Source organism: Heteronotia binoei, chromosome 8, assembly GCF_032191835.1.
Source record: "Heteronotia binoei isolate CCM8104 ecotype False Entrance Well chromosome 8, APGP_CSIRO_Hbin_v1, whole genome shotgun sequence".
Classification (NCBI taxonomy): domain Eukaryota; kingdom Metazoa; phylum Chordata; class Lepidosauria; order Squamata; family Gekkonidae; genus Heteronotia; species Heteronotia binoei.
In genome coordinates, this window is record NC_083230.1 from 74,498,873 (window position 1) to 74,524,110 (window position 25,238).

The 25,238-nt window shown below is 40.0% G+C and overlaps 1 protein-coding gene across 2 annotated transcripts in view; it reads left to right on the forward strand.

Moving 5' to 3' along the window:
• The window catches only part of NR1H4 (nuclear receptor subfamily 1 group H member 4), a 74,835-nt gene that overhangs the window by 28,606 nt on the left and 20,991 nt on the right, over nucleotides 1–25,238 (forward strand). For both annotated transcript variants that reach the window (XM_060245242.1, XM_060245243.1), the window contains 5 exons: nucleotides 3,457–3,597; nucleotides 7,879–8,012; nucleotides 8,711–8,809; nucleotides 10,955–11,054; nucleotides 15,371–15,517. In XM_060245242.1, coding sequence (XP_060101225.1) covers nucleotides 3,457–3,597; nucleotides 7,879–8,012; nucleotides 8,711–8,809; nucleotides 10,955–11,054; nucleotides 15,371–15,517 — 621 coding nt within the window. The remainder of the gene's footprint in view (nucleotides 1–3,456; nucleotides 3,598–7,878; nucleotides 8,013–8,710; nucleotides 8,810–10,954; nucleotides 11,055–15,370; nucleotides 15,518–25,238) is intronic.

Below are 25,238 nucleotides of genomic sequence, written 5' to 3' on the forward strand. Positions count from 1 at the left end.
CAGTATATAAACAATAATGAAACCACAAAGTAGGAAACATGGGCCTAACCCATGTTAATTTCAAATTGCCTAAAACAGGGATGGCCAATGGTAGCTCTCCAGATGTTTTCTGCCTACAACTCCCATTAGCCCCAGCCATGCTGGCTGGGGCTGATGGGAGTTGTAGACAAAAAACTATCTGGAGAGCTACCGTTGGCCACCCCTGGAAGACTGGCTAAAGACTCCCCTATCTCCTCCATTTGCCCTTCTAAGTAACGCTGCTTTGCAACACTTCATCAACCATTTCATCAACCAAATGGCATCCCACCTACTTTAGCATTAACAATAGTTTATGCTGGTTTTGAGATTATTGATGGATTTTTGAAAGAATGTAGTTTTTGTACATTTTTATTTGCTTAAGATACCAATGGGATTATGATTTTTAAAACTGGTGATTTTTAAAAAAAAAAACTGGCCCTGAAATATTCAGCTTTAAATCTGTCCTTCCCATTTCTTGATACAGTCTATAGAAATGTGCTAAACTCTTAGTGAATTATGGAACAAAAATATGTGGCTGTGAGTGAAAGCACCAAATGATTTGCATTTCAAAAGAGCTCTGTGTCAGTCAAATATATTTCAATGGATGGTGTGCATAAGCCATTTTAGACACAACTTCAAATGGACATAACAAAGGACCAGTTTTGTTGATAAAGGATGCAGTTTTATTATTCTGTAACAAAAAATGACCACAGTCTATTTTAAATCAGGGGCATGCCTGAGCGAGGCATTATAAACTGGATGTGATTTAGGGATTTCAGTGTACAAAATTAATGCAATATGGGGACAAACAACTGATGATAGTTATCTCCCTTGTGCCTTGCTCCTTTGCCAAGGGTTCTGAACAAATCCCCTTCTCCAACAATTGGCCAGGGGAGGTGTTTGCTGTGGCCCAGGAGCCACAAAGTAATGCATGATATCTGTTGAGGTATTTAGGTAAAGCAGATCCTTCAGTTAAGTATAAATGTAGAACACAAATGTTAACTAGATCCAGGTGGGCAGCCATGTCAGTCTGAAGCAATAGAACTAAGTTGGAGTCTAGTAGCACCTTTAAGACTGAATAAAACTTTGTTGCTCTTACAGGTGCTACTGGACTCCACCTTTGTTCTACAGACGTAAACTGTTTGTTATGAAGGGTGCTTACACAACTGTAGCTGGCAGAACCCAGAACTAGGCTTACATGTGCCTTTCTGCAGTGGGCAAACTCCCATCCCCATCCTCAATTGCTTATGCTCAGTGAATTGAACCACAGGAGAAGGATGGGGGAGAATGATGCCCTGAATACTGATGCCATTTCTGAGATCACTTGTAATTATCATCACAGTGTCTGTGATGCTCACAGGCTCCACCCCCAATTTGAGAGTGAATTTGTGGGTGCAATGCTGACATCCCTACTCATAGCAGAGGGAAGAGAGGCTAATTAGAATATGGCTGCCTGAGGGCATCTATCTAGATCGATTCAGTTACATATCCTTTGTCCTATTCCTAGCCACCTCTCGTAGGTACAGGACATAGTTACTGGCTGACCATAGCATTATAGTCTGTAGATCTACAGATACTTACTTGAAACTGAGTCAAATTCAATGTGTGGAAATTTACTGATAAGTAAATATGACTGGAATAATGCTGACTGAGTCTGGAAACTGTGGACATTAGAAGATTTGAAGGAAATCTGAGCAACACAATGAAAAATATATTTCATACTCATTAGATAATAGGGAAAGTATATATTTAAGGAGCGTGTAATCAAAAATTAATTTTCCAAATATTTCCCTCACCACTTGTATTGTCGCTTTGGCAGTTTTAGTATTGTTGGTAGGTGAGGGGCTGTTTGTGTTGTCCTCAGTAGTAACTTATTTGCACACTTGTTTTCCCCCACCCTCCATTCCCTGTTACAAGTAAGAAGTAAGATCCATTCCCCCCTCCCCACAGCACTTGCTTCCATGTAAATGTACAAAGGATAATTGATTCTGCCAGCCCTTTGGTTGAGGACAGCAATTACTTCCATCTGGCTGGCACCCTTCTCTACTGCTTACAACTTTGCCCTCTTCCCCCCTACCCACGAATGTAGTCAGCAGTCAGAATTGGATTGTTAAAATTGGGTGGTTGTTGTTGTTAGCTCCTCCCACTGTTACTGCTGAGGGGGATTCTTTGCTCCCATTCCTTCCTCTGTTTCTCTGGCTGTGCTTTCCTTACCAAGGGCTACAATTTTAAAACAAACAAATGCACAGAGCCCAAGGCAGGATGTGTAGAGTTACATTTGTTTATTGAGTCACCACGCAGAGTTCCAGACTTATGGCTCAAGATCCAGATCTTAGCTCCTTATGGCTGCATCCTTATGGTTCTATCTTTATTATGGCTCTATCTATTAAAGAGTAAGGGCAAGACAGTGCTTTCTGCATAAGGCCAGCATAATACAAAATAGCCTCTCCTGGAACTAAAAGAACATTCAACACAGCTTCTGTTTGACTGTTGCCTTTGCAGTCCCACATTTCAAACACAGAGTGCTGAAACCAAGAGGAACCAGAATGTGGTAATTGCATTTGGGCTCCATTGTCTGGGGAGCTATATCACATTACATTTAGGAATGATCGCCCTTACAGCCCACTCCACTAACAGACATACAATGTAAACTGAAGCAAGTATGTTTGGAGACCTACCCCCTAGAAAGTGTGCTTGGCACTGCAGACTTGGTTGACACATCTGTGCGCACTGAGTCTCTTTATTTTCAATTTTAATTGTCAAGGGGGTTAATGGTGTTTTATTGCATTACAGATTATTTTAATTTAGAATCCTAATCCACCCTGTGCAACAAGGAAAAGGTGGGGATTGTTAAAAAAAATAAACAGGAAGTTTGGACCAAGTCTTATCCTAAAAGACAGATATAATTGTGCATTATGGCAACAATCTTTCTATCAGAAAGAAACATGCATCTGTGCAATGCTTGTATCAGTATATTTTATGAATTTATTATTTATATTTATACCCCACAGGCAGTTTACAACTAATGGAAAATTTAAGTACATTAAAAATGACCTTCTAAAATGTCTGTAGAATTGACATACTTGGCTTCATCACAGACAAATCCTTTACAATTAATAAAATGTCCATATAAATCAATAAAAAGTGGGCTGTGCAAAACTGTCTTGCATTTTCTTCTCAACCCTGGAAGTCATGGTGGCCTTCTGACCTCCTCAAGCAAACTTTTTGGAAGGTTGGACAAGCATAGATGAAGTTGAACAAATGTTCCTAGTAAATAGTACAGTAAGCAGAGACCACCGAAAGGATCACAGTTGTCCCATGCGATCATATGAGGAGAGGTGGTCCCTCATATGAATGCATTGTGAGGTTTATTTCTGAAAACAAAAATTATTATCAAGATAACCTCCTGTCCTACATGTATTTCTGTTAATTCATCAGGATTCTTCAGAAGAAGCATCACCAAAAATGCTGTATACAAGTGTAAAAATGGAGGGAACTGTGAGATGGACATGTACATGAGAAGAAAGTGTCAGGAGTGTCGTCTACAAAAGTGCAAGCAAGTGGGAATGCTGGCTGAGTGTATGTATACAGGATTACTATAACAACATATATGAAAGGCTTTGAACATACTATACAAATGTGAAGTTCCATATTTGTATTGCTTAACAGGTTCCAGCTGAGTTGAGAAACCTGTGTAATCTATATAATGCAGTGAATTCTTTGTACATTTGTAGAGGCTGGGGAAAGACCATTATACCACACTTATGTAATGTAGGCTGCAAATGAGTACAGTTCTGCAAATGAGTACAGTTCTCCATAAATGTTACCTTAGGCATATCTAAGAGCTGGACTGAGACCAAATTTTCAATCAGCAGAGTGAAACTTTACTGTGTTCTCCCTCACACTGCAGCCCACTAATCTCCACAAAATACTGTGGCTGGGGGGATATGAGACTCTGAGGAATTAAATGGGAGGGGGTGCTGCAAGGCGGAATCAGTGAAAAATGGCAGCTTAGTTCCATTAGGGTTGTGAACCTCCAGATGGCATCCAGAGATCTTCCAACTCCCACTGTTACAACTGAATTCCAGTTGACCAAGATCAGTTCCTGTGGAGAAAATGGCTCCTTTGGAGGGTGGACTTTATGGTATTATACCCTATTGAGGTCACTCCCCATGTTCCATCCCCAAAATTTCCAGATGTTTCCCAGTCCAGGGGTGGCAGAAACCCTAGACCCCAACGATACAAGAGCTATAGTGCATCAGAAAATTGAAAAGCCAAAATCTTGATTTTTTTTTTAGTGGGCTGAGTACCTCTGTTCACTTTTCTGTAAAATGTTCCTACAGAGTTGAGAAATATAATAAATAAATAAAACTTTATTTATACAAAACAAAATGAAGATAGTAGCAACATGCTAGTTCTAAGGAATGTCGAAAAGCAGATGGTTCATGTCAAAAATTTTTTGAAGAGCATCTTTAAAGTTTTCTTCAATGACCATAAACAGTTAAAGACCACATTACCTAAAAGATGATCTTTGTCTCGGTAGGCTGCAGTTGTGAGAAAGTCTGTGCAAGGCTTATAAGACTTTTAAAAAAAAAATTATTCCAGTATATTGTTAATGAGCTTAAAATGATACATAAACGTACATTTACAGTGCTGCATTGTGTTTTCTCCCCTGCTTCTTACATGCATTTGAGAAAGACCCTTATATCTGCTACACACAAATCAAGGACAGCTGGTATAATTTGCATTTGCTAGTTAAGAGCCAGCTGATTTGCCAGTCCTATTGGGACCATGTAATAAAAATTTGGTCTTGGTTTTCTGTCACATTTTATACTTCTTCAATTTTATCTTTGAGCACAAAACATATTAACTACTTCTGTATTATATCCTGAACTAAACTATTGTATACACACTCTTGATGTCAGTTTAACCGTAGCTATGAGAGCTATAGTTGGACTTCATTTAAAACTCCACTTCTCAACATAAACTTCTTTTTGTTAAGCTGCAGGGCTGAGACTAAAGCAGCAGCTTGTATTCTTTGTTGATGGCTCCAATCATCTTAGCATAACTGTGGTGTCAAACCAATTTAGGTTCATACCGGAAATTAATCTACTGTGAATTTTTAATATACTTCTATCCTCCAATCTGATTGTGAGATGCTATATTAACTGTTCGGCTCTGCAGAAAACAAAAGCGTCTGTCAATGTTTGGAACTCGTTCAGGAATTATAATATAATTAATTTTTCATTTTGTATATTTAACAGACCACAGAGATTTTGAGATACACCCTATTTCCACCCAGAGTATAAATGTGCAAACAAATGGTGCCGAAGATGTTGCCTGAAAATAAACTTCCTTTTGGGAAAAATCCAACTTCATCTTTTCTAATAAGAGGCAGAGAAAATGCTCAGGACAGCAACAGACCTAGTAAACTAATAACAGAATAAAGCAGGAAAAAATAGGTCAGTGTAAAGAATACTGACCAAGGATACTGGAAACTTTTAAATCAGCTGATCGTTTTTCTCAGATTGGCCTATGAGGAACAAAGGCCAACAATAGGTGCTGCCATTTGAATCTTCCTCTGCAATGGAAACCTGTACTTTGTTACTATGAAGCTCATATAACTCATAACTTAAACATAAGCATGTCCTAAAGTGCAGCAATGAGGACATTTTGCAAGCTGTTTGCCTAACAACTCTCAAACAAGGAGTGGTAGTGTATATTTTTTGCAGTATTTTTTTTCTTCTAAAAAAAATTCAAGGTTGGCCAGAGCAGTTAAACTCAAAGATTCTATTTGTAATTTGACTTTAAGTAAAGAGGTATCTTTGAAATTAAAGCTACCTTGGACTTTGCTTCATTTACACATTGTACAGTATTGTAATTATTCCTTTGGAATTTTGCTATACGGCAAAAAAGAAAGGCAGTCTTATAAATATTTATGGCCTTACTCATGTGCTGTTGATTCAGCATCTCTTTCAGATAGGGTTGCCAACTCTAAGTCGGAAAATTCTTGGAGTTTTGCAGGTGGAACCTGGGGAGGGCACGTTTGAGAAGATGAGGGACCTCAGTGGAGCATAATGCCATAGGATTCACCCACCAAAGTTGCCATTTTCTCCAGGGGAACTAATCTCTGTTGTCTGGAGATCAGTTGTAATTCTGGGAGAATTTCAGGCCCTACCTGGAGGATAGCAACTCTAATTTCAGGCACATATTATTCTATGTTTTTCCAGAGCCTGTATTCTTGATTCATATAATTTGTTTATGAAAACCCCTGCTCTGTAGGTATTCCTCAAATGTTACAGGAAAGATAAGTTTCCTTTTGTCTACTGTATGTGCAGAGTAATGTGTGGACAGATAATTTGAATTTGAAGCTATGAAGTGAGGTACAATTGGTCACAGGTCCTGAGCATGTGAATTTAAGAACTTAGGTGCATCTCCTTCCACACATGACAATTTTTGCTGCAGAAATACATGGTATGGCACTTGATTGTCCTATAAGATATGAAGCGGCCATCACATTGTACAGTACTCTTTATTCATATTGAGTTTTTTTAAAAAACCATACCAGTGCTGAAAGTCATTGCCATTTCTAGTGTTTGCATGATTATCAAAAATACTATTTTACTCCTACAAGATATTATGTGAAACGGTTATTTTAATCCTGTAAATTTCCTCTTCTTTCAGTGACAGAGGAAGCTTCTTTTATATGGTGCATAATTTTATAATATACAGGATATTAAAAGCATTCACCACTGAATTAGGCATTTTCATGATATCTTCTTCAGTGATATCCAACCTCAGAAAGATACTATTTTCTTGTTCTCCAGGTTCAAAAGTAGGGACCTCACATGATCCTGTTCTGGGGAGGAATAAAACCCCTCCTATTTTAATTTAAGTTGTTATGATGGCTGTGTCCTTGGATGAACCTTCTCCCCTAGTCTGTAACAGTGGGGTGTCTTTTGAAGTAAAAGCAGATTATTCCTGAAAACACACTAAAGAAATGCAATATTCCATAATTAAAAATCCATTGGATATAATACCATTTATATTTCTGAATAGTAAATGCATTTTGTTATCCCTTAACTTGCATGTAGATCAGGGGTGGCCAATGGTAGCTCTCCAAATGTTTTTTTGCCTACAACTCTCATCAGCCCCAGCCATTGGCCATGCTGGCTGGGGCTGATTGGAGTTGTAGGCAAAAAACATCTGGAGAGCTACCATTGGCCACCCACAATGTAGATAAGTTCTTGATCCATCAGACTTCATTCCCAGGATTGTCTATTAAATTAATGAATGATTCAGCTAATGTTATCTGAGTTCAATAGATAGTTCAATTATATGTTCTATCCTTTCAATCTGTTTTTGTAAGAGAGCTGCCTTCAGTCTCCAGTGTTAGAACAGATGTAAAGTTATTGTGATGAATTTGCACCTCCTCCTCCTCATTGAACATGAAACACAGAATCATATCCTGAATATTCACATCAAGTTTTATTGTCCTAATACAGTGCAATTACACTGTAATTACACATTTCTAACACCACTGAATTCAACTGTACTACAACTGCATACTCAAGTCTATTCAATGATGCTTACTCTCAGGAAAGTGTTCTTAGGACTCCATTGTAAATCACAAACATTCCCAAAAGCCTTTTTGCTCAGCCAATCAACCTTCACATATTACCAACATTCATATATTATCAGTCCTTCACATATTAACAGCATTCTACTATTTGTTCTATAACTACAAAGTACATGGATAAGCAGATTGCATGTGAATAGATCTTTGTACTTCATCTGTCACCCAGATGCTGAAGGGTTTTGAGTACAAATTCTGTATGTTCATTGTATACAAAATTTCAGGTTTGTTAACAGAAATACAGTGCAAGTCAAAACGGTTAAGAAAAACTATACCACAACCTCCAGACCAGATGATCGGTGAAGATAATGAAGGACCTGATTTTAAGCAAGTTTCATCTACAACCAAATTCTACAGGGTAATAAAAATTATTGTAAAATCTTGCACACTGCAGCTTTGTGTAATCTGATACTCTAACTCTAGTGAAAATTATATGACAATAAATACACATTAAGTAACTTCCAGCATTTTCATAGATGAGTAATTTAATTTTTAATCTTTAGTGCAGATAAACAGGTATGTTGTTTGGCAGACAATATTAAAAGATACTCTCTGTCTATATCATTGGGGATCAAACTGATTCTATGAGCTCTGGTTTATGAGTACATGGTTTACGTCATCTACTTGACTGTGGCTAAGAGGACTTGTGAATAGCTGTCAGCTGAAATATCAGCTTATGAAAGAATAACATCATCAGTGGTTGAGGCTTGTGATACCACTCTGGAGCTGTAATGGCTCTAGTCCATCCTAAGTATTAATTTGTTGGCCGAGGTTTTCTAATTGTAGCAATAGATGTTTTTAAGCCCCCCTTCACTTCTTATATTACCAAATATTGATTAGTATGATCTAGAGCTAAGGTAAATGTTGTGTAAAGCAACTGTATACTTTGTAAAATGAATGTATGCCAGAAAAAATATACAACAGTCTGGATTATATCTTTGTCTTTGTATATATTGTTCAAATCAACAGTGTTCAAACTTATACCTAAATAAGAGGTAGAGACTAGGGAATCATCCATTTACTGAAGCTTATGGTTAATTTTTATTGCCAGTATAGGAGAAAATAGAACTAACCCCTGAACAGCAGAACCTTCTTCAGTATATCATGGATTCATATAATAAACAAAGAATCCCTCCTGAGGTTTCTAAAAAGCTGGTAAGTATTTACTATTTAATACAACAGTTACCTAAATATTTCAGAATCCATTTTTCCCTTCTGTTTTTGTGGTTTGTGTTCATTACAAACAATGGAACAGACTCATCTGCTTGCTGTACTTTGCTTTTGCACAGCCAGCCACAATTACCCACACATTTATACTTTTAGCGTAGCATTCTATCAATTATAGGCTTCCCAACCCTCCCGCCCTGGCAGGGGACCCCAGGTTTTCCAGCCTCTTCCCCCGCTCCCCCAAAAAATGGAAGCGGGGGGCAGGGGGGAAACGGCAACCCTACCCCAAGCCCTTCCTCAGGAAATGGTGCGGGAGGGAGCCCCTCTCGCTCCTCCCGAGGAGACCCTACCGCCAGGCACAGGCTGTGCCTCGAGCGCAGCATGGCCCGGGCACCTGCTGGCTGGCTCCTCCCCCCCCCTCTGCGCCCTGCTGCGCTCCAAGGCCCCGCCGGCCACAAAGGGCAACCCCCCCTTTCCTTCCCCCCAGACCAGCCGGAGGGGCGCTCAGGAGCCCGCTGGCCTCTCGATCAAGAAGGCCCCAAATGGCAAGGAGGGAAGGGGATGGGAGGGAGGGAGCCTTCGCGGTGGGGGCGGGGGAGGCCAACGTGCAGGAGCTCCAGAGAAGGGCAGCACACACACACACACGGCCCAGCAGGAGCGCCCCTGCCCAGCGCACCGCCAAAGAGGCAGTCCCTCTCTCTCTTCCCGAGGAATCCCTGCCAATTTGGTGTAGTAGTAGCTCGCCTCTCGATCAGGACGAGCCCAAATGGCAAAGAGGGCAGGGGATGGGAGGGAAAGAGCCGTCGGGGGTGGGGGGAAGGCGAAGGCACCAGAGCTCGAGAGAAGCGCAGCAGCCCCCATCCTAGCATGCTCCCAACCCCTTCCCCGGGCAGCCCCCCCTCTCTCTCCTCCCGAGGAGACCCTACCGCCAGGCAGAGCCTCTTCCTTGCTCGCAGCACGGCTGGCTAGCTGGATCCTGATGCCCCCTCCCCAAGACTCCATCCCGAAGGTCTCCGACGGCCCACCCTTGAATGTTGCCAATCCAAGCCCAGCCAGGCAAGTGATTGGCCCCACTCCCCTTCGCCCGCTCCCTTCCCTTCCCTCCCTAGGGTTGCCAGTCCCAAGGTAGGGGCAGGGGATCCCCCGGTTTGGAGCCCCCCCGTTCAGGGTCCTCAGAAAGGGAGGGGGGAAGGGAGGGAAATGTCTGCTGGGAACTCTGTTATTCCCTAGGGAGATTTATTCCCATCGAAAATCATAGAGAATTGATCCACGGGTATCTGGGGCTCAGGGGGGGGCTGTTTTTTTAGGTAGAGGCACCAAATTTTCAGTATAGCATCTAGTGCCTCTCCCCAAAATAACCCCCAAGTTTCAAAAAGATTGGACCAGGGGGTCCAATTCTATGAGCCCCAAAAGAAGGTGCCCCTATCCTTCATTATTTCCTATGGAAGGGAGGAATTGAAAAAGCGTGCCGTCCCTTTAAATGTGAGGGCCAAAACTCCCTTTGGAGTTCAATTATGTTTGTCACAGCCTTGATCTTGGCTCCACCCCTAATGTCTCCTGGCTCCACCCCCAAAGTCTCCTGGCTTCACCCCCAAAGTCCCCAGATATTTCTTAAATTGGACTTGGCAACCCTAATCAATTAAGAAACCCTAGTGTTGCATTTTGGTTAAAAGAAAGTGTAATTAAGCAAAAAATGGATAATTTATGCCAAAAGGTATAAATTCAGTAAACCATCTGTTCAAAACTCCCTCTAGTTTCTTATAACCTAAAGGTTGGTGTACCTGATGTTGCAAGAGCTTTCATGCCCTTGTGCTCCACAGACTGCAAGGCCTGAGTCCCTTGCTCTCTCTTCTTGGATTCAAGTGAAAACTAGCAGTCTCCACCCACTTTAAAATATGCAAAAATTGCTATCTTCACTGCCAATGTTCTTTTCTCTTTTCTGACATTTGGAATAATTAGTTTTCTTGTGCTTTCATGGTCTTGATCATATCATGTTGAATGTTTGGTCACTCAATTTGATACTTTTTCCAAGCACCTACAGAGCAAGCAGTGGTTTATTACAAGAGTACCTACCGCTGCTGCTGCTGCTGCTACTAATAATAATAATAATAATAATTTTGTTTTAATGCTCAGTTACAAGAGGAATTCAGTGCTGAAGAAAATTTTCTCATCTTAACAGAAATGGCCACCAGTCATGTACAGGTCCTTGTGGAATTTACCAAAAGATTACCAGGTATGATGTGTTAAATACACTTGACCACCCATGTTTTAGTTAGAAATGCTAACAGCTCTGTACTTTTATAAGAACATAAGAAGAATCCTGCTGGATCAGACCAATGATTCCATCCAGTCCAGCATCCTGTGTTACACAGTGGCCAGCCTGTTCCTCTGGAGGGCCAACAACAGGGCATAGAGGCTGAGGCCTTCCCCTGATGTTGCCTCCTTTACTGCCTCGGAACATGGAAGTTGCTTTTAGTCACCAGATTCCCTTAAGTCACAATGGCCGTTTTCGCACTCACGTTTTACTGGCGCCACGACCCTCCTGACGCCGGCGAATCTGCATGGATTTCACACCAGAAGCGCCGGCGCACCCAGAAGCGCCGGCTACTTCCGTCGCTAAGCCAGCGCAAACGCAAATCGCAAAGATGCAGGAAAACGTTTGCGCTGGCTTAGCGACGGAAGTAGCCGGTGCTTCTGGGTGCGCCGGCGCTTCTGGTGCGAAATCCATGCAGATTCGCCGGCGTCAGGAGGGTCGTGGTGCCAGTAAAACGTGAGTGCGAAAACACCCAATGACAAATAGCCACTAATAGACCTACCCTTTCCTCCCTGAATCTTTCTAATCCCCTTTAAAAGCTGTCTATGCCTGTGGCCATCTCTACATCCTCTATTATCCCCATTGTCAGGAGGCTGAAAGTACATGAGCAGCCTCCTGACACAGCACATAAACCAGCCAGGGAGGCAGTGGGGAAACCAGCCAGGGAGGCAGTGGGGCCTTTGGATGAGCAAAGGGTAAAAGGATTACTGAAGGAGGATAGGGAAATGGCTGAGAAGCTGGATGTATTTTTTGCCTCCGTCTTCACTGTGGAAGACGAGAAGTGTTTGCCCACTCCAGAACCACTAATTTTGGAAGGGGTGTTGAAAAACCTGAGACAGATTGCGGTGACAAGAGAGGAGGTCTTACAACTGATAGACAAATTAAAAACTAATAAGTCACCAGGTCCGATAGCATACATCCAAGAGTTCTGTAAGAACTCAAAGTTGAACTTGTGGATCTTCTGATAAAAATGTGTAATCTTTCATTGAAATCTGCCTCTGTTCCCAAGGACTGGAGGTAGAAAATGTCACCCCCATCTTTAAAAAGGGTTCCAGAGGAGATCCGGGAAATTACTGGCCAGTCAGTCTGACTTCAATACCGTGAAAGTTGGTAGAAACCATTATCAAGGACAGAATGAGTAGGCACATTGATGAACACAAGTTATTGAGGAAGACTCAGCATGGGTTCTGTAAGGGAAGGTCTTGCCTCACTAACCTGTTACAGTTCTTTGAGGGGGTGAACAAACACGTGGACAAAGGGGACCCAATAGATGTTGTTTACCTTGACTTCCAGAAAGCTTTTGATAAAGTTCCTCATCAAAGGCTCCTTAGAAAGCTTGAGAGTCATGGAGTAAAAGGACAGGTCCTCTTGTTGATCAAAAACTGGCTAATTAATAGGAAGCAGAGAGTGAGTATAAATGGGCAGTCTTCGCAGTGGAGGACGGTAAGCAGTGCGGTGCCGCAGGGCTCAGTACTGGGTCCCATGCTCTTTAACTTGTTCATAAATGATTTGGAGTTGGGAGTGAGCAGTGAAGTGGCCAAATTTGCAGATGACACTAAATTGTTCAGGGTAGTGAGAACCAAGGAGGATTGTGAGGCACTCCAAAGGGATCTGTTGAGGCTGGGTGACTGGGCGTCAACGTGGCAGATGAGGTTCAATGTGGCCAAGTGCAAAGTAATGCACATTGGGGCCAAGAATCCCAGCTACAAATACAAGTTGATGGGGGTGTGAACTGGCAGAGACTGACCAAGAGAGAGATCTTGGGGTCATGGTAGATAACTCACTGAAAATGTCAAGACAGTGTGCGATTGCAATAAAAAAGGCCAATGCCATGCTGGGAATTATCAGGAAGGGAATTGAAAACAAATCAGCCAGTATCATAATGCCCCTGTATAAATCGATGGTGCGGTCTCATTTGGAATATTGTGTGCAATTCTGGTCACCGCACCTCAAAAAGGATATTATAGCATTGGAAAAAGTGCAGAAAAGGGCAACTAGAATGATTAAAGGGTTGGAACACTTTCCCTATGAAGAAAGGTTAAAACACTTGGGACTCTTTAGCTTGGAGAAACGTCGACTGCGGGGTGACATGATAGAGGTTTACAAGATAATGCATGGGATGGAGAAAGTAGAGAAAGAAATACTTTTCTCCCTTTCTCACAATACAAGAACTCATGGGCATTCAATGAAATTGCTGAGCGATCAGGTTAAAACGGAAGTACTTCTTCACCCAAAGGGTTATTAATATGTGGAATTCACTGCCACAGGAGGTGGTGGTGGCTACAAGCATAGACAGCTTCAAGAGGGGGTTATATAAAAATATGGAGCAGAGGTCCATCAGTGGCTATTAGCCACAGTGTGTATATGTGTGTGTGTATATATATATAATTTTGGGGGCCACTGTGTGACACAGAGTGTTGGTTTGGATGGCCATTGGCCTGATCCAACAGGCTTCTCTTATGTTCTTATAATGTTCCCCACAGCCCCTAGCTCATTTTGGCAGCAAAAATATCATGGAAAGGTGAGGCAGGAGCTCCTTTCTCCCCACACCAAAATCAGGCTAATCTACATATACACACACCCCGGAATTGCCAGTAGGACTTGCAGCTGCAGTTTGGCTAGATGCTACCAGGAGAAACTCATGTAAAAAGTAACATTTAGTATGGTTTTTTAATCAAAAACTGTTTTCCTTAAGATTTAGAATCACATGATCCTTTATGCAGAAGCTGAAGAACAAGGGTGCTGTCTTTATCAGCATTCAAGTGGCTGCTGAATTTTAATTTATTAATTGTTGAAGATAAATGTGAGATATCTTCCCTGACTTTAGGATGTTCTCTTCAAAATTAGCTTCACTAGCCTCATATTGTTATGTAACAAAAATATGCAAGGACTTTCCCGCAATAGATCTTATTCTGTTAAGAGGCTGCAAAAAGTAATGTTTCAGCCATGGGTAGACTGGCCATTTAAGTTATGAGGAAATTCTCTGGTGGGCCAGTGCCCTAGAGGGCCGCTGTAGGCCGGGTGCAAACATATTAAAGATCTAGTAACTCTGCCAGAGCCTCAGAAGCCAGTTAGACTCTTTATCAGTAATGGTCACTGGTGTCAGTGGTCTTTTCAATGGTCTTTTCAGCTCTGCTCTGCTACCAGTTTTCAAGAGAAAGCAAATGGGTGAGCTACAGGCAATTAAACTAATGGCCATCAGTACAGCACAGTGGCTTTGACTTCTCCAATGCTGTATCACAGAAAACTCCCTTGAAAATCAGAACCATTCTTTTATTTCAGCGGTGGAATCTAAGGGCACTTGCAGGCAGCCAGTAAAAACATCTCCTGTTGCAAGGTTAGCTGACCCTTGTAAAACACAGTACATTCTATGTCACATGTATTCAGATGGGTTGGCTTTGATAGACCCAACTCTTTTCTAGACCAACTAGCAGCCGTATGTTTATGAGTCTACTGCCAGTTGTTTTAGAAATCATGCAGGTTAGCTATATAATATAACCCATGCACTGCAGCTATCTATCTTCTTCTGTGATGTGGGTCATTTGGGCACAGGTCAGAAAGGTGTGATCATTGAAAAATGTCCCTTGTGCTACCTTTCAAACAATAAACAATTGTGTAAACATACGGATCTCCATGTATACACATGTTCTCACAACCAGATGTGTTTCTATTTTTAATATAGTTTTACATTAAAGCTCTTCTCATGATTCCCATTCCTTTCTTTCATGGAAGTAAAAGAGCAAATGATTGGAGAGGAGCCAGTGGGCAAATGCAAGAGTTGGAACATGCTCAATTGAGTGCTGAAAGATGATAATGCAACTAGCGCTCTATTAACACTGAAGCAGGAATTTAATTTGTAATATGCTAATCAAGTTGAAAGTAATCATCCTGTGATTTGAAATAAGATTACAACCACATGTGACAAACTTGAATGGATTCCTGCCTGGCAGCTTGAGAATGAAAACAAACACACATACTTCAGCTTGAGTCACCTGGGCATGTACCAAATCTGCAAAAGTATCCATTTTTATTTATATAAATACCTATATCATGTTGTTCTCCCCATCAATGGGATTGAACTACATTATCTGATGAAGTAAGCTTTGACTCACAAAAAGCCTTTACCTTGGAAAATTGTGTTGGTTTTTAAGGTGCCACTGGACTTGAATTTTGATCTACTGTCCTCTGTGGCAGAAATTGCTGGGAGAAAGGGTGACAATTTCATTTTATTCCAGGTTTTCAGACCCTTGACCATGAGGATCAAATTGCTTTGCTAAAGGGTTCAGCAGTGGAAGCCATGTTCCTTCGGTCAGCTGAGATCTTTAACAGAAAACTTCCTGTAGGGCATGCTGATCTTCTAGAAGAAAGAATTCGTAACAGTGGTAGGTACCATAGATGACTAGCAGAAGGAACACCACTAGTTCTTGAAATGCCAAGCAAAAATGCACACTGCATGAATGCCACTCTTCTAAGTTTTCAATAGCAATCCAGCCAGTCAGCCTTGAGTCCAAAGGTTTAATCATAAAAATAAAAAGATTTAATCATAAAAATATAGGCCTTGTGAATAAAACTATTTCATTATAACCTATTATATTTGTTCAAGGATCAACATAAATGAATTAGGGCAATGAAACATGATTCCATCACACTATTCCATCTCACTTCTGTTACCATCCCACCCACTTCAGTTTTCACAAATTACGTAACAGCAATAATACAAGGTTTACCAGTCAGTAATGTGTACATAAGAGAGGGGGAACCTGCTTCTGGACAAAAGGGCTCTACAGATTATATTGTTTGGGTAGAAATATTTTTAATAGATTTGACTTCATAGTCTTTTAGGATTCTGTTTTAATGATATATATGAGTAATGATTAATTGTATAGCACTTATGTATAACATGCTAAATAATTTTCACCTCATCCTTGTAATGTGTGGTTAATGAACAACAGAGATAGTATCTTTCACAAGGCCATCCAATGACCATAATGGCTGAGCAATGATTTAAATATGGGTCCAGCTCAATACACTGTTTCTTTATGAAGTCAACCACATTCACTGAAGCAAGACCAAAAAGCTTTATTAGTCATAAATCGAGAGGAAATAGGGTGAAGTGGATTCAGTGGGATCTTGGTTACCTACTTCCCATTAAACATTTGCTAACGTACTGCCTATTTTGTTGTTGTAATCCCAAGAAGAAGATAGTTCCTCCTTTCCTCTACCCATCCAAGTCACAATCCTTTCCAGTCGCTACTAGAACTAATATCTGTAGAGGTTTCTTAATTGTTTCCTGTGAAAAGGCAAGTAATATTTATGGCTTTTTTTAAAAAAGGAAGCCACTAGTGTATTTGTTGTTCAGTTCCTAGTGTTTCAGAGTCAACAGGACTACATGACTAGAGAACTTTTAGATTACTTTTTACTGTGCTATACCTTTTGGTTCTGTATTGACATGGGGGGGGGGCTATCCTTGTGATAAGCTGTGGCTTACAGTAGAAAAAAAAGAAATATTTATCTGTGAAAAGTTCTAACCACAGTTTTAAGAACATCAGAAAACCCTTCTTCTGATTAGATTAGGAATGTAACAATACCTACTTCTAGGTAGCAGAGGTACTTCTGTGACACTAGCACCAGCACACTAGCCTCATTCTGTCAGCTCAACTTGAGCATCATATCCTAATTTTTTTTTAAAGTTTTAAAATTACAAATGGCAAGCAAATAGCAATCCCAAGCTTTGATAGCTGTCCAGCAATTAAAAAGTATGCACTGTCTTCCACCCTAAGAGCAAAAAGTGATCATATATACTGTTTGTTATGTTTTGATAGCTGTTTTGTAAGTTATTTAGTTACTGAAGTTAAAAAAAAATGTGTCCCACTAGGAAAACCATGGTCTGCTTCTAGGCAGACTAAGCCCTTCTATACTAAACAGAAAAGCATAGAGGGGGGGGGGGGGAAATGTGGAGGGGAAAATAGAGCAGGGGTTATTAAGAGGGACTAAAGTTGCCAGGTCCTCCCTGACCATTTGCAGGAGGTGGGGGGGGGGGCAGGGTTGACAGCTCCAAGCTGGGAAACTATTAGAGATTTGGAGGTGGAACCTGAGGAGGACACAGACCTCAGTGCGATACAATACCATAAAATCTACCTTCAAAGCATTCATTTTCTCCAGGAGAACTAATTTCTGTAGTTTGGAGATGAGCTGTAATTCCATGGGATTCCCAGGTTCCATGTGGGATCCATAAGAGTGATGGCTCAAACTTGATGCCTTGTGTTGTCTCCTTGCTTGCATTAGGCTACAAAACTATTGTACAATGTACTTCCTTTTCTTACCTAAACATTGTGCAGATGACTCACATTCTTTATTAAATGTTTGTTCTCCTATGTGTATCCTTAATTTTCACATTTCCTTTCAATCTAGGCTGGCTTAATTAAAACCCAAATGACAAGAGTCTATTACAAAGAGAAACAAAGGACTCAGGCTGCTTATCTATCTCACATTCCATTTTTTTCATAATACAATGAATTACAATGACTATATTAGTTTAAAAGATGTATTGGAAAAATTCTAATCTTTCACCAAAAAAGGTAGATCATTGGTTTGAGGCAAGGTGATTTTATGGGAAGATGACTGTCAAAATGTCAGCAAGGACTGCTCATCAGTCTTTGAAAAAATGCAACCACAAAAGCTGCAAATAAAATGTCTAAAGATCACAGTGCTGTTCATTCTTTTGTCACCTGCCACAGTGCAGGCCCTGAAATGCCTGTCCTGTGTGGACATTTATGATCTCCATCTTCCTATCCTGACTATTTTGCATTTCAATTTTTGTGCATGACAAAGGAACCACAGTGATCCAGTGGTGATGACCTTTGCACATTTATTCCTATGCTGATGCAGTCTGGCTTTATTTGTTAATGCAATAATATTGGCCAAATGGCTTGTGACATGTAATGCTATCTTGTTGATAGCTTTGAATTATTCTTCATAAACTGTCAGGAATATTCTTTGTATAGATGCTTCTATATTAACACCAAAACCATTATGAGTCCCAGGAACTACTCAGCTGTAGAACCCCCTACATTGTTTTCACTACAAAAGCTTCATTATTTTTACCAGAATTTGCAAAACAGAAGCTAATTACGGACAAGAAAAAGATGGAATATATCAATAATTTTATTCCTAGTTTAATTATTTCACTAGCTCTATATAGTAAATTTGTTTCTAAAGTTTTAGATTTCAGTAGTAAATAGAATTAATAAAGTATTTCAAATGTAATTTTTTTTGCAAAGCATTTATAAAACAACAATTTTGGGGGGAAACACTTCTTTATGCAGGAAAATGATGTTTTACAGTTCCTCATAGAAAGTGTGAAGAGCAATTTCTTAAAAAAAATGTTCTGATGAAGAGCTGTCCTTTTGAAACATGTGGGGGCAGAGGTTTCTAACTGATTCCCCTATTTGTTGGTGCTCTTTTGTGCTCAGTATGAATCTGGGATAATTCATGTGATCAGCTGAGTAGAGCAAAAGGGAAGCCAATTCATTGGCCATGCAACTCAGGAGGCCATCGTGGGTTTAGTTCAGAACTTTTTTATTACATTGTTTTAAAAAGTTAAATTGAAGTTTCTAATGAATATTTCTGAATCGGGAAAACACTACTGATAGATTAAGTTTCAGTGAACTAGATAACAATATAATGAGTAATTAATATGTTTATTTCTCAGCAAAACAAGAGCTCATTACTGTTTGAGTTAATATCCACTGGCAGCTTCAGACCTACCCAAATGAAAGATCTCCTCATCCATATTAACAACAGTCTTGCTCATAATTAATTAGTACAAAAGTCTCTCTCACAGCTGTTCTTTTTTTTTTAATTTAAACATCTAGCTGTACTAAGGACTGTGTCTACTATTACATAAATCTAATACTTATTATGGAAGAAGGAAATTAAAATAGGATACATAAAAAATAGCAAAAATAAAGTTGATTTGAATCATAGGAAGACAGAAAAATGCAACAGCTCCCTTAAGACTGAAACTACAGTTAAACAGAGATGGCACTCTCACTGTGCACAGTCTTGAAGATCATATATATTATCTGCAATCTCACTGCAGGTCTACTTGTGGAGTCCTCAGGAGTTTCCTTGAATATATTATTTTCTACAGGTGGAAAAACAATACAGTATATGCAACTCTCTTTCCAGAAATTGGAAAGAGTCTTCAGGCTATACTGTTTAATTAAGAGACTGTCTAAAAAGGCAACATAAAATATATAGAACTAGGGTTTATACTATTCCGTTTAATAGGACCAGATCTACATGTTTTTTGAGGGGGGGCAAAATTAAAAAATGACACCCCCTTATAGGCCATTCTATCTTATGGTCCCATAGAATACAATGGACTCCATACCCAATTTGGCAACCCCCTCTGTTGGTGCCCGGAGCAAGTACCCCCTCTGCCTTCCCTAGATCCAGCCCTGCTGTTTAATCTAGGCATCCAGTGGCCTACACCAGGGGTGGCCAAACTTGCTTAACATAAGAGCCACATAGAATAAACGTCAGATGTTTGAGAGCTGCAAGACATGAATGAATATTGCACACATGTGTTTAGTAAATCTCTTAATACTTTCTTTTCCCAGAAAGATAAAATATAAAATACATATATGCAGGGGTGGGATTCTAGCAGGAGCTCCTTTGCATATTAGACCACACACCCTTGATGTAGCCAATCCTCCAAGAGCTCACAAAAAAGAGCCTTGTAAGCTCTTGTAATTACATGGTGGGCCACTAACTGCACTGTAAGCCTTGTAATTACATGGTGGGCCACTAACTGCACTGAAGTACTATTGGATCCAGGATAGGACTGCCAATCCCCAGGTAGGCCCATTTCATCACAAGACTTCCTCAGGAGTAATGCCTTTCTATGTTTTTTCAGGAGTAACAGCCACTAGTACTGACCAATGTTCATGGTTCTTCTCATCACATCTTTACTCTCAATTGGAATAAACCAAGATAATAACAGTACAAAATAGCACACAGCTGAATGGAACCAAAAATTCAAAAATTTGTATTTCAGTGAAAAACTTACCACTCCAAGACACTTAAGTGTATACATTTTTCATATAGGAGCTAGAGCCAATTCAAACTGATACATTCAACCAGATGCTAAAATCTTCTGGAGTTTGCTGGCCTGCAACCCTCTATGAATATATTAGGTAAGCTGTTCTTTAGATGGCCATTAGCTCTTATTTTCTTAATGAATAAATATATTTATTTTATTTTTAATTTTTAATGTTGAGCAGGCCCTTCTTTTTGCAGCAATTTTAGCTCAAAACACTTAAGCGTATGTTTCTAATATATCAGTACTGTACCTATCCTGAATTCAATACCTCTTAGAATTTACTGGCAAATGCCCTGTGCACAAGACTGAGACCTAAAAGCCAATTCTAATAATACCATGCAGCTGTGTGCTACATGTAGGATTCTTAAAGGTATAACACTCACTTAAGAGTCTAATAAAGCAATAATAGTTACATCTGGGCTGAAATCCCATAGCCAACTGGAACACTCACGACAAAGTTACAAATATGTTATATTATATATATGAATTTATAAATGATTGCATTATTATAGATCTACTCTCTGTAAAATCCCCAATGTAACAAGGAAAAAGGGATCACAGTAAAAGGGACAGGCAAAAAAAAGTTAAACAACTACTGTGATGGTAAACATTAAAAAACTTCCATATATTTTAATGCTCAACATTTTAAATTTTACAAACTTCATGTCATAATAAAATTCAATTTAAATAACCATTCATATATTTCATATTATAAATGAGGCATACTAAATAATATAATAGAGGTCCAATATTAACATTTCCATATTGCAAAAAAAGTCAATGAGCACCCGGATGTAGGCTCATTTAATCACAAGACTTCCTCAGGAGTAATGCCTTTCTATGTTTTTTCAGGAGTAACAGCCACTAGTACTGACCAATATTCATGGTTCTTCTCATCACATCTTTACTCTCAATTGGAATAAACCAAGATAATAACAGTACAAGATAGCACGCAGCTGAATGGGACCAAAAATTCAAAAATTTGTATTTCAGTGAAAAACTTACCACTCCAAGACACTTAAGTGCATACATTTTTCATATAGGAGCTAGAGCCAGTTCAAACTGATACATTCAACCAGATGCTAAAACCTTCTGGAGTTTGCTGGCCTGGAGTTTGCTGGCCTATGAAAATATTAGGTAAGCTGTTCTTTAGATAGCCATTAGCTCTTATTTTCTTAATGAATAAATATATTTATTTTATTTTTAATTTTTAATGTTGAGTAGGCCCTTCTTTTTGCAGCAATTTTAGCTCAAAACACTTAAGCGTATGGTTTCTAACATATCAGTACTGTGCCTATCCTGAATTCAATACCTCTTAGAATTTACTGGCAAATGCCCTGTGCACAAGACTGAGACTTAAAAGCCAATTCTAATAATACAATGCAGCTGTGTACTACATGTAGGATTCTTAAAGGTATAACATTCACTTAAGAGTCTAATAAAGTAATAATAGTTACATCTGGGCTGAAACCCCATAGCCAACTGGAACACTCACGACAAAGTTACAAATATGTTATATTATATATATGAATTTATAAATGATTGCATTATTATAGATCTACTCTGTGTAAAATCCCCAACAGAGGCAATGTAACATTGACTTTTTTTTGCAATACGGAAATGTTAATATTGGACCTCTATTATAATATGAAGTATGCCTAATTTATAACATGAAATATATGAATGGTTATTTAAATTGAATTTTATTATGACATGAAGCTTGTAAAATTTAAAATGTTGAGCATTAAAATATATGGAAGTTTTTTAATGTTTACCATCACAGTAGTTTTAACTTTTTTTTGCCTGTCCCTTTTATTGTGATCCCTTTTTCTTGTTACAAATCCCCAGGTAGGGGCAGGGGATCACCCAGTTTGGAGGCCCTCCCCCTGCTTCAGGGTCATCATAAAGCTGGGGGGGGAGAACCAGATAAGATTGTGAGGCACTCCAAAGGGATCTGTTGAGGCTGGGCGAGTGGGCATCAACATGGCAAATGAGGTTCACCATAGCCAAGTGCAAGGTAATGCACATTGGGGCCAAAAATCCTAACTATAAATATAAATTGATGGGATGTGAACTGGAGGAGATTGACCAAGAGAGAGATCTTGGGGTCATGGTGGAAACTCACTGAAAATGTTGAGACAGTGTGCGACTGCAATAAAAAAGGCCAATGCTATGCTGGGAATTATTAGGAAGGGAATTGAAAACAAACCAGCAAGTATCCTAATGCCCCTGTATAAATTGATGGTGCGGCTTCATTTGAAGTACTGTGTAAAATTCTGATCACCGCACCTCAAAAAAGATATTATAGCTTTGAAAAAAGTCCAGAAAAGGGCAACTAGAATGATTAAAAGGTTGGAACACTTTCCCTATGAGGAAAGGTTAAAGTGTTTGAGGATCTTTAGCTTGGAGAAATGTCGACTGAAGGGTGACATGATAGAGGTTTACAAGATTATGCATGGGACAGAGAAAGTAGAGAAAGAAGTACTTTTCTTCCTTTCTCATAATACGAGAAATTGCTGAGCAGTTCGGTTAGAGTGGATAAAAGGAAGTACTTCTTTACCCAAAGGGTGATTAACACATGGAATTCACTGCCACAGGAGGTGGTGGCAGCTACAAGCATAGCCAGCTTCAAGAGGGGATTGGATAAACATATGGAGCAGAGGTCCATCAGTGGCTATTAGCCACAGCGTATTGTTCGAATTCTCTGTCTGGGGCAGTGATGCTCTGTATTCTTGGTGCTTGGGAGGGGCGACAGGGTGAGGGCTTCTGGTGTCCTGGGCCCACTAATGGACCTCCTGATGGCACCAGGTTGGTTTGTTTGTTAGATTTTTCGCTACTGTGTGACATAGAGTGTTGGACTGGATGAGCCATTGGCCTGATCCAACAGGGCTTCTCTTATGTCATGCCCCTATCCTTCATTATTTCTAATGGAAGGAAAGCATTTAAAAGGTGTGTGATCCCTTTAAATGTGATGGCCAGAACTCCCTTTGGAGTTCAGTTATGCTTGCCACAACCTTGCTACTGGGTCCACCCCTGATGTCTCCTGGCTCCACCCCCAGAGTCCCCAGATATTTCTTAAATTGGACTTGGCAACCCTGATCCAGGAACAAGTAGAATCAAATCCTGATAGTTCTTGCAGCACTGCAGGGACCACTCAGTTTATTTATTTAGAAAATGCACTCACTATTGCTGCATAGAATTGCTCTACGTAGCTTGTAAAGCAAACACAACACAAAATCATTTTGGAAATTACCGATAATAAGGGAAGCCTCCCCCCCTCCAAAAAAAGCCCCAACCATGCAAGGGGCATAAAAGTAGCACTGAACATCTTTCAACATTTTATAACAGTATTCACAAAATAGTCCACAGGCTAGAAGCAGACCATGAAAACAACTTTTTAAAAAGATGAAACCCCACCCCTCACTCATATGCTTGAATAGAAATAGATGTTTGGGCCTATTTTTGTTTATTTTTCTTTCCTCCATTTTATCCTCACAACTGTTCTGTGAGGTAGGTTAGGTTGAAACAGGCCAATGTCACCCACCTGACTTGCATTGCAGAGTGGGAATTCAAACCTGACCCTCCTAGATCCTAGTCTGACATTCTAATCATCTAAAGAAAGATAAGATGGACCCCAGGTGAGCCTCTTGGAACAGGGCATTCCGAAGGTGAAGTACCTCCACTGAAAAAGTTATCTTTGTTCACTATCCGCTTCACGTCTGCAGGCAGGGGCACAGACAATGGAAGAGAATCTTAACCATAAGGTCAACACAGGAGTTCAGATCTGGATGATGGTGCCAGTGATGGGTGTCAACTCACCTGTTGTTTCCTCTCAGGATAATAGTCAGTATGCCAAATCCAACTGCTTATTTCTGCAGAAGCAAAAAGAATGCATGCAATTGAAAAATCCTTTGTGTAGGGTTCTTTTATTCTAACTCTGTATCATTACTATTCCTGCTGCAGTTCTGTTTTCATTCTTCACTAGCCACTGCAAAGAACATAAAGCACTGGTATACAAATTATCTCACACATACATCAGAGCCACATGGAAGGTACCATTATATGATGCAGGATTTTGTGGAGTAAAGACATGCTTGTTCAAGATCAATCTAGCAGGCTAATATGTCCTCAAAACTGCTTCCTTAGTTCAGGGGACCAAAAAACAGTTAACTCAGTCATTCAGGACAACCCTTTCAGCCTTTCCTTTTCCTCCTTACAGGGACAATATATATGGCACAATCAAGGCCAGACTGCCCACTAGGTGAATTAGGCCATCCTTTAGGATGTTGATGGTCTAGGGGCACAGAATTGGATCATGTGGCACCCCCACACACTTCTTGAAGTCTCTGAGAGGCATGGAGGGGCAGGGTTTTCTTCCTGCTTTTGCATCTCAGGGAGACTCCGAGAGGTGCAGGCTGGCAGGATAACCCCTTCTCTAGGTTATCAACAGTGGCCCAGTGTCTCCATTCTATCCTATGGACCGGTGTGTGTGTGTGTCAATGCAAGGGAGGGGGCACAAGTAGTTAGCCTTGCCTAGGGTGCGAAACAGGACACAATGGTCATTAAAATTGGACATCATGAATGCAAACTACTTCCTTGAGCCTCTTGAGCTATGTGGAGGGGGGAAATCCCAGTTACTCATGTGTAGACAAGCAGTTTTAGAAGATCTGCATAATTAATTCATCATATAATTCATACAAGAAATATATTAAAATCTGGAAAGTCGTATAAATTGGACTTTCATTGCCATATATTCTAAGACTGTTTTAAGGAGGTTGTGCAGAAGGTTATTATTAAGCAGTGAATTGTGTTGATGTACTATATGCATTTGCTATAGTAAAGTAGTAACAGATCTTATTTTAATACAATTTATTTTTATACTTTGTGTATATTTAAATAATATCTATTTTGTGTGCTTGCTTGTACATGGGAACATCAGTGCTGTTCAAGTCTATTCGTTTTAATAATGTTGAAGACTGACCACACAATGGGCCATC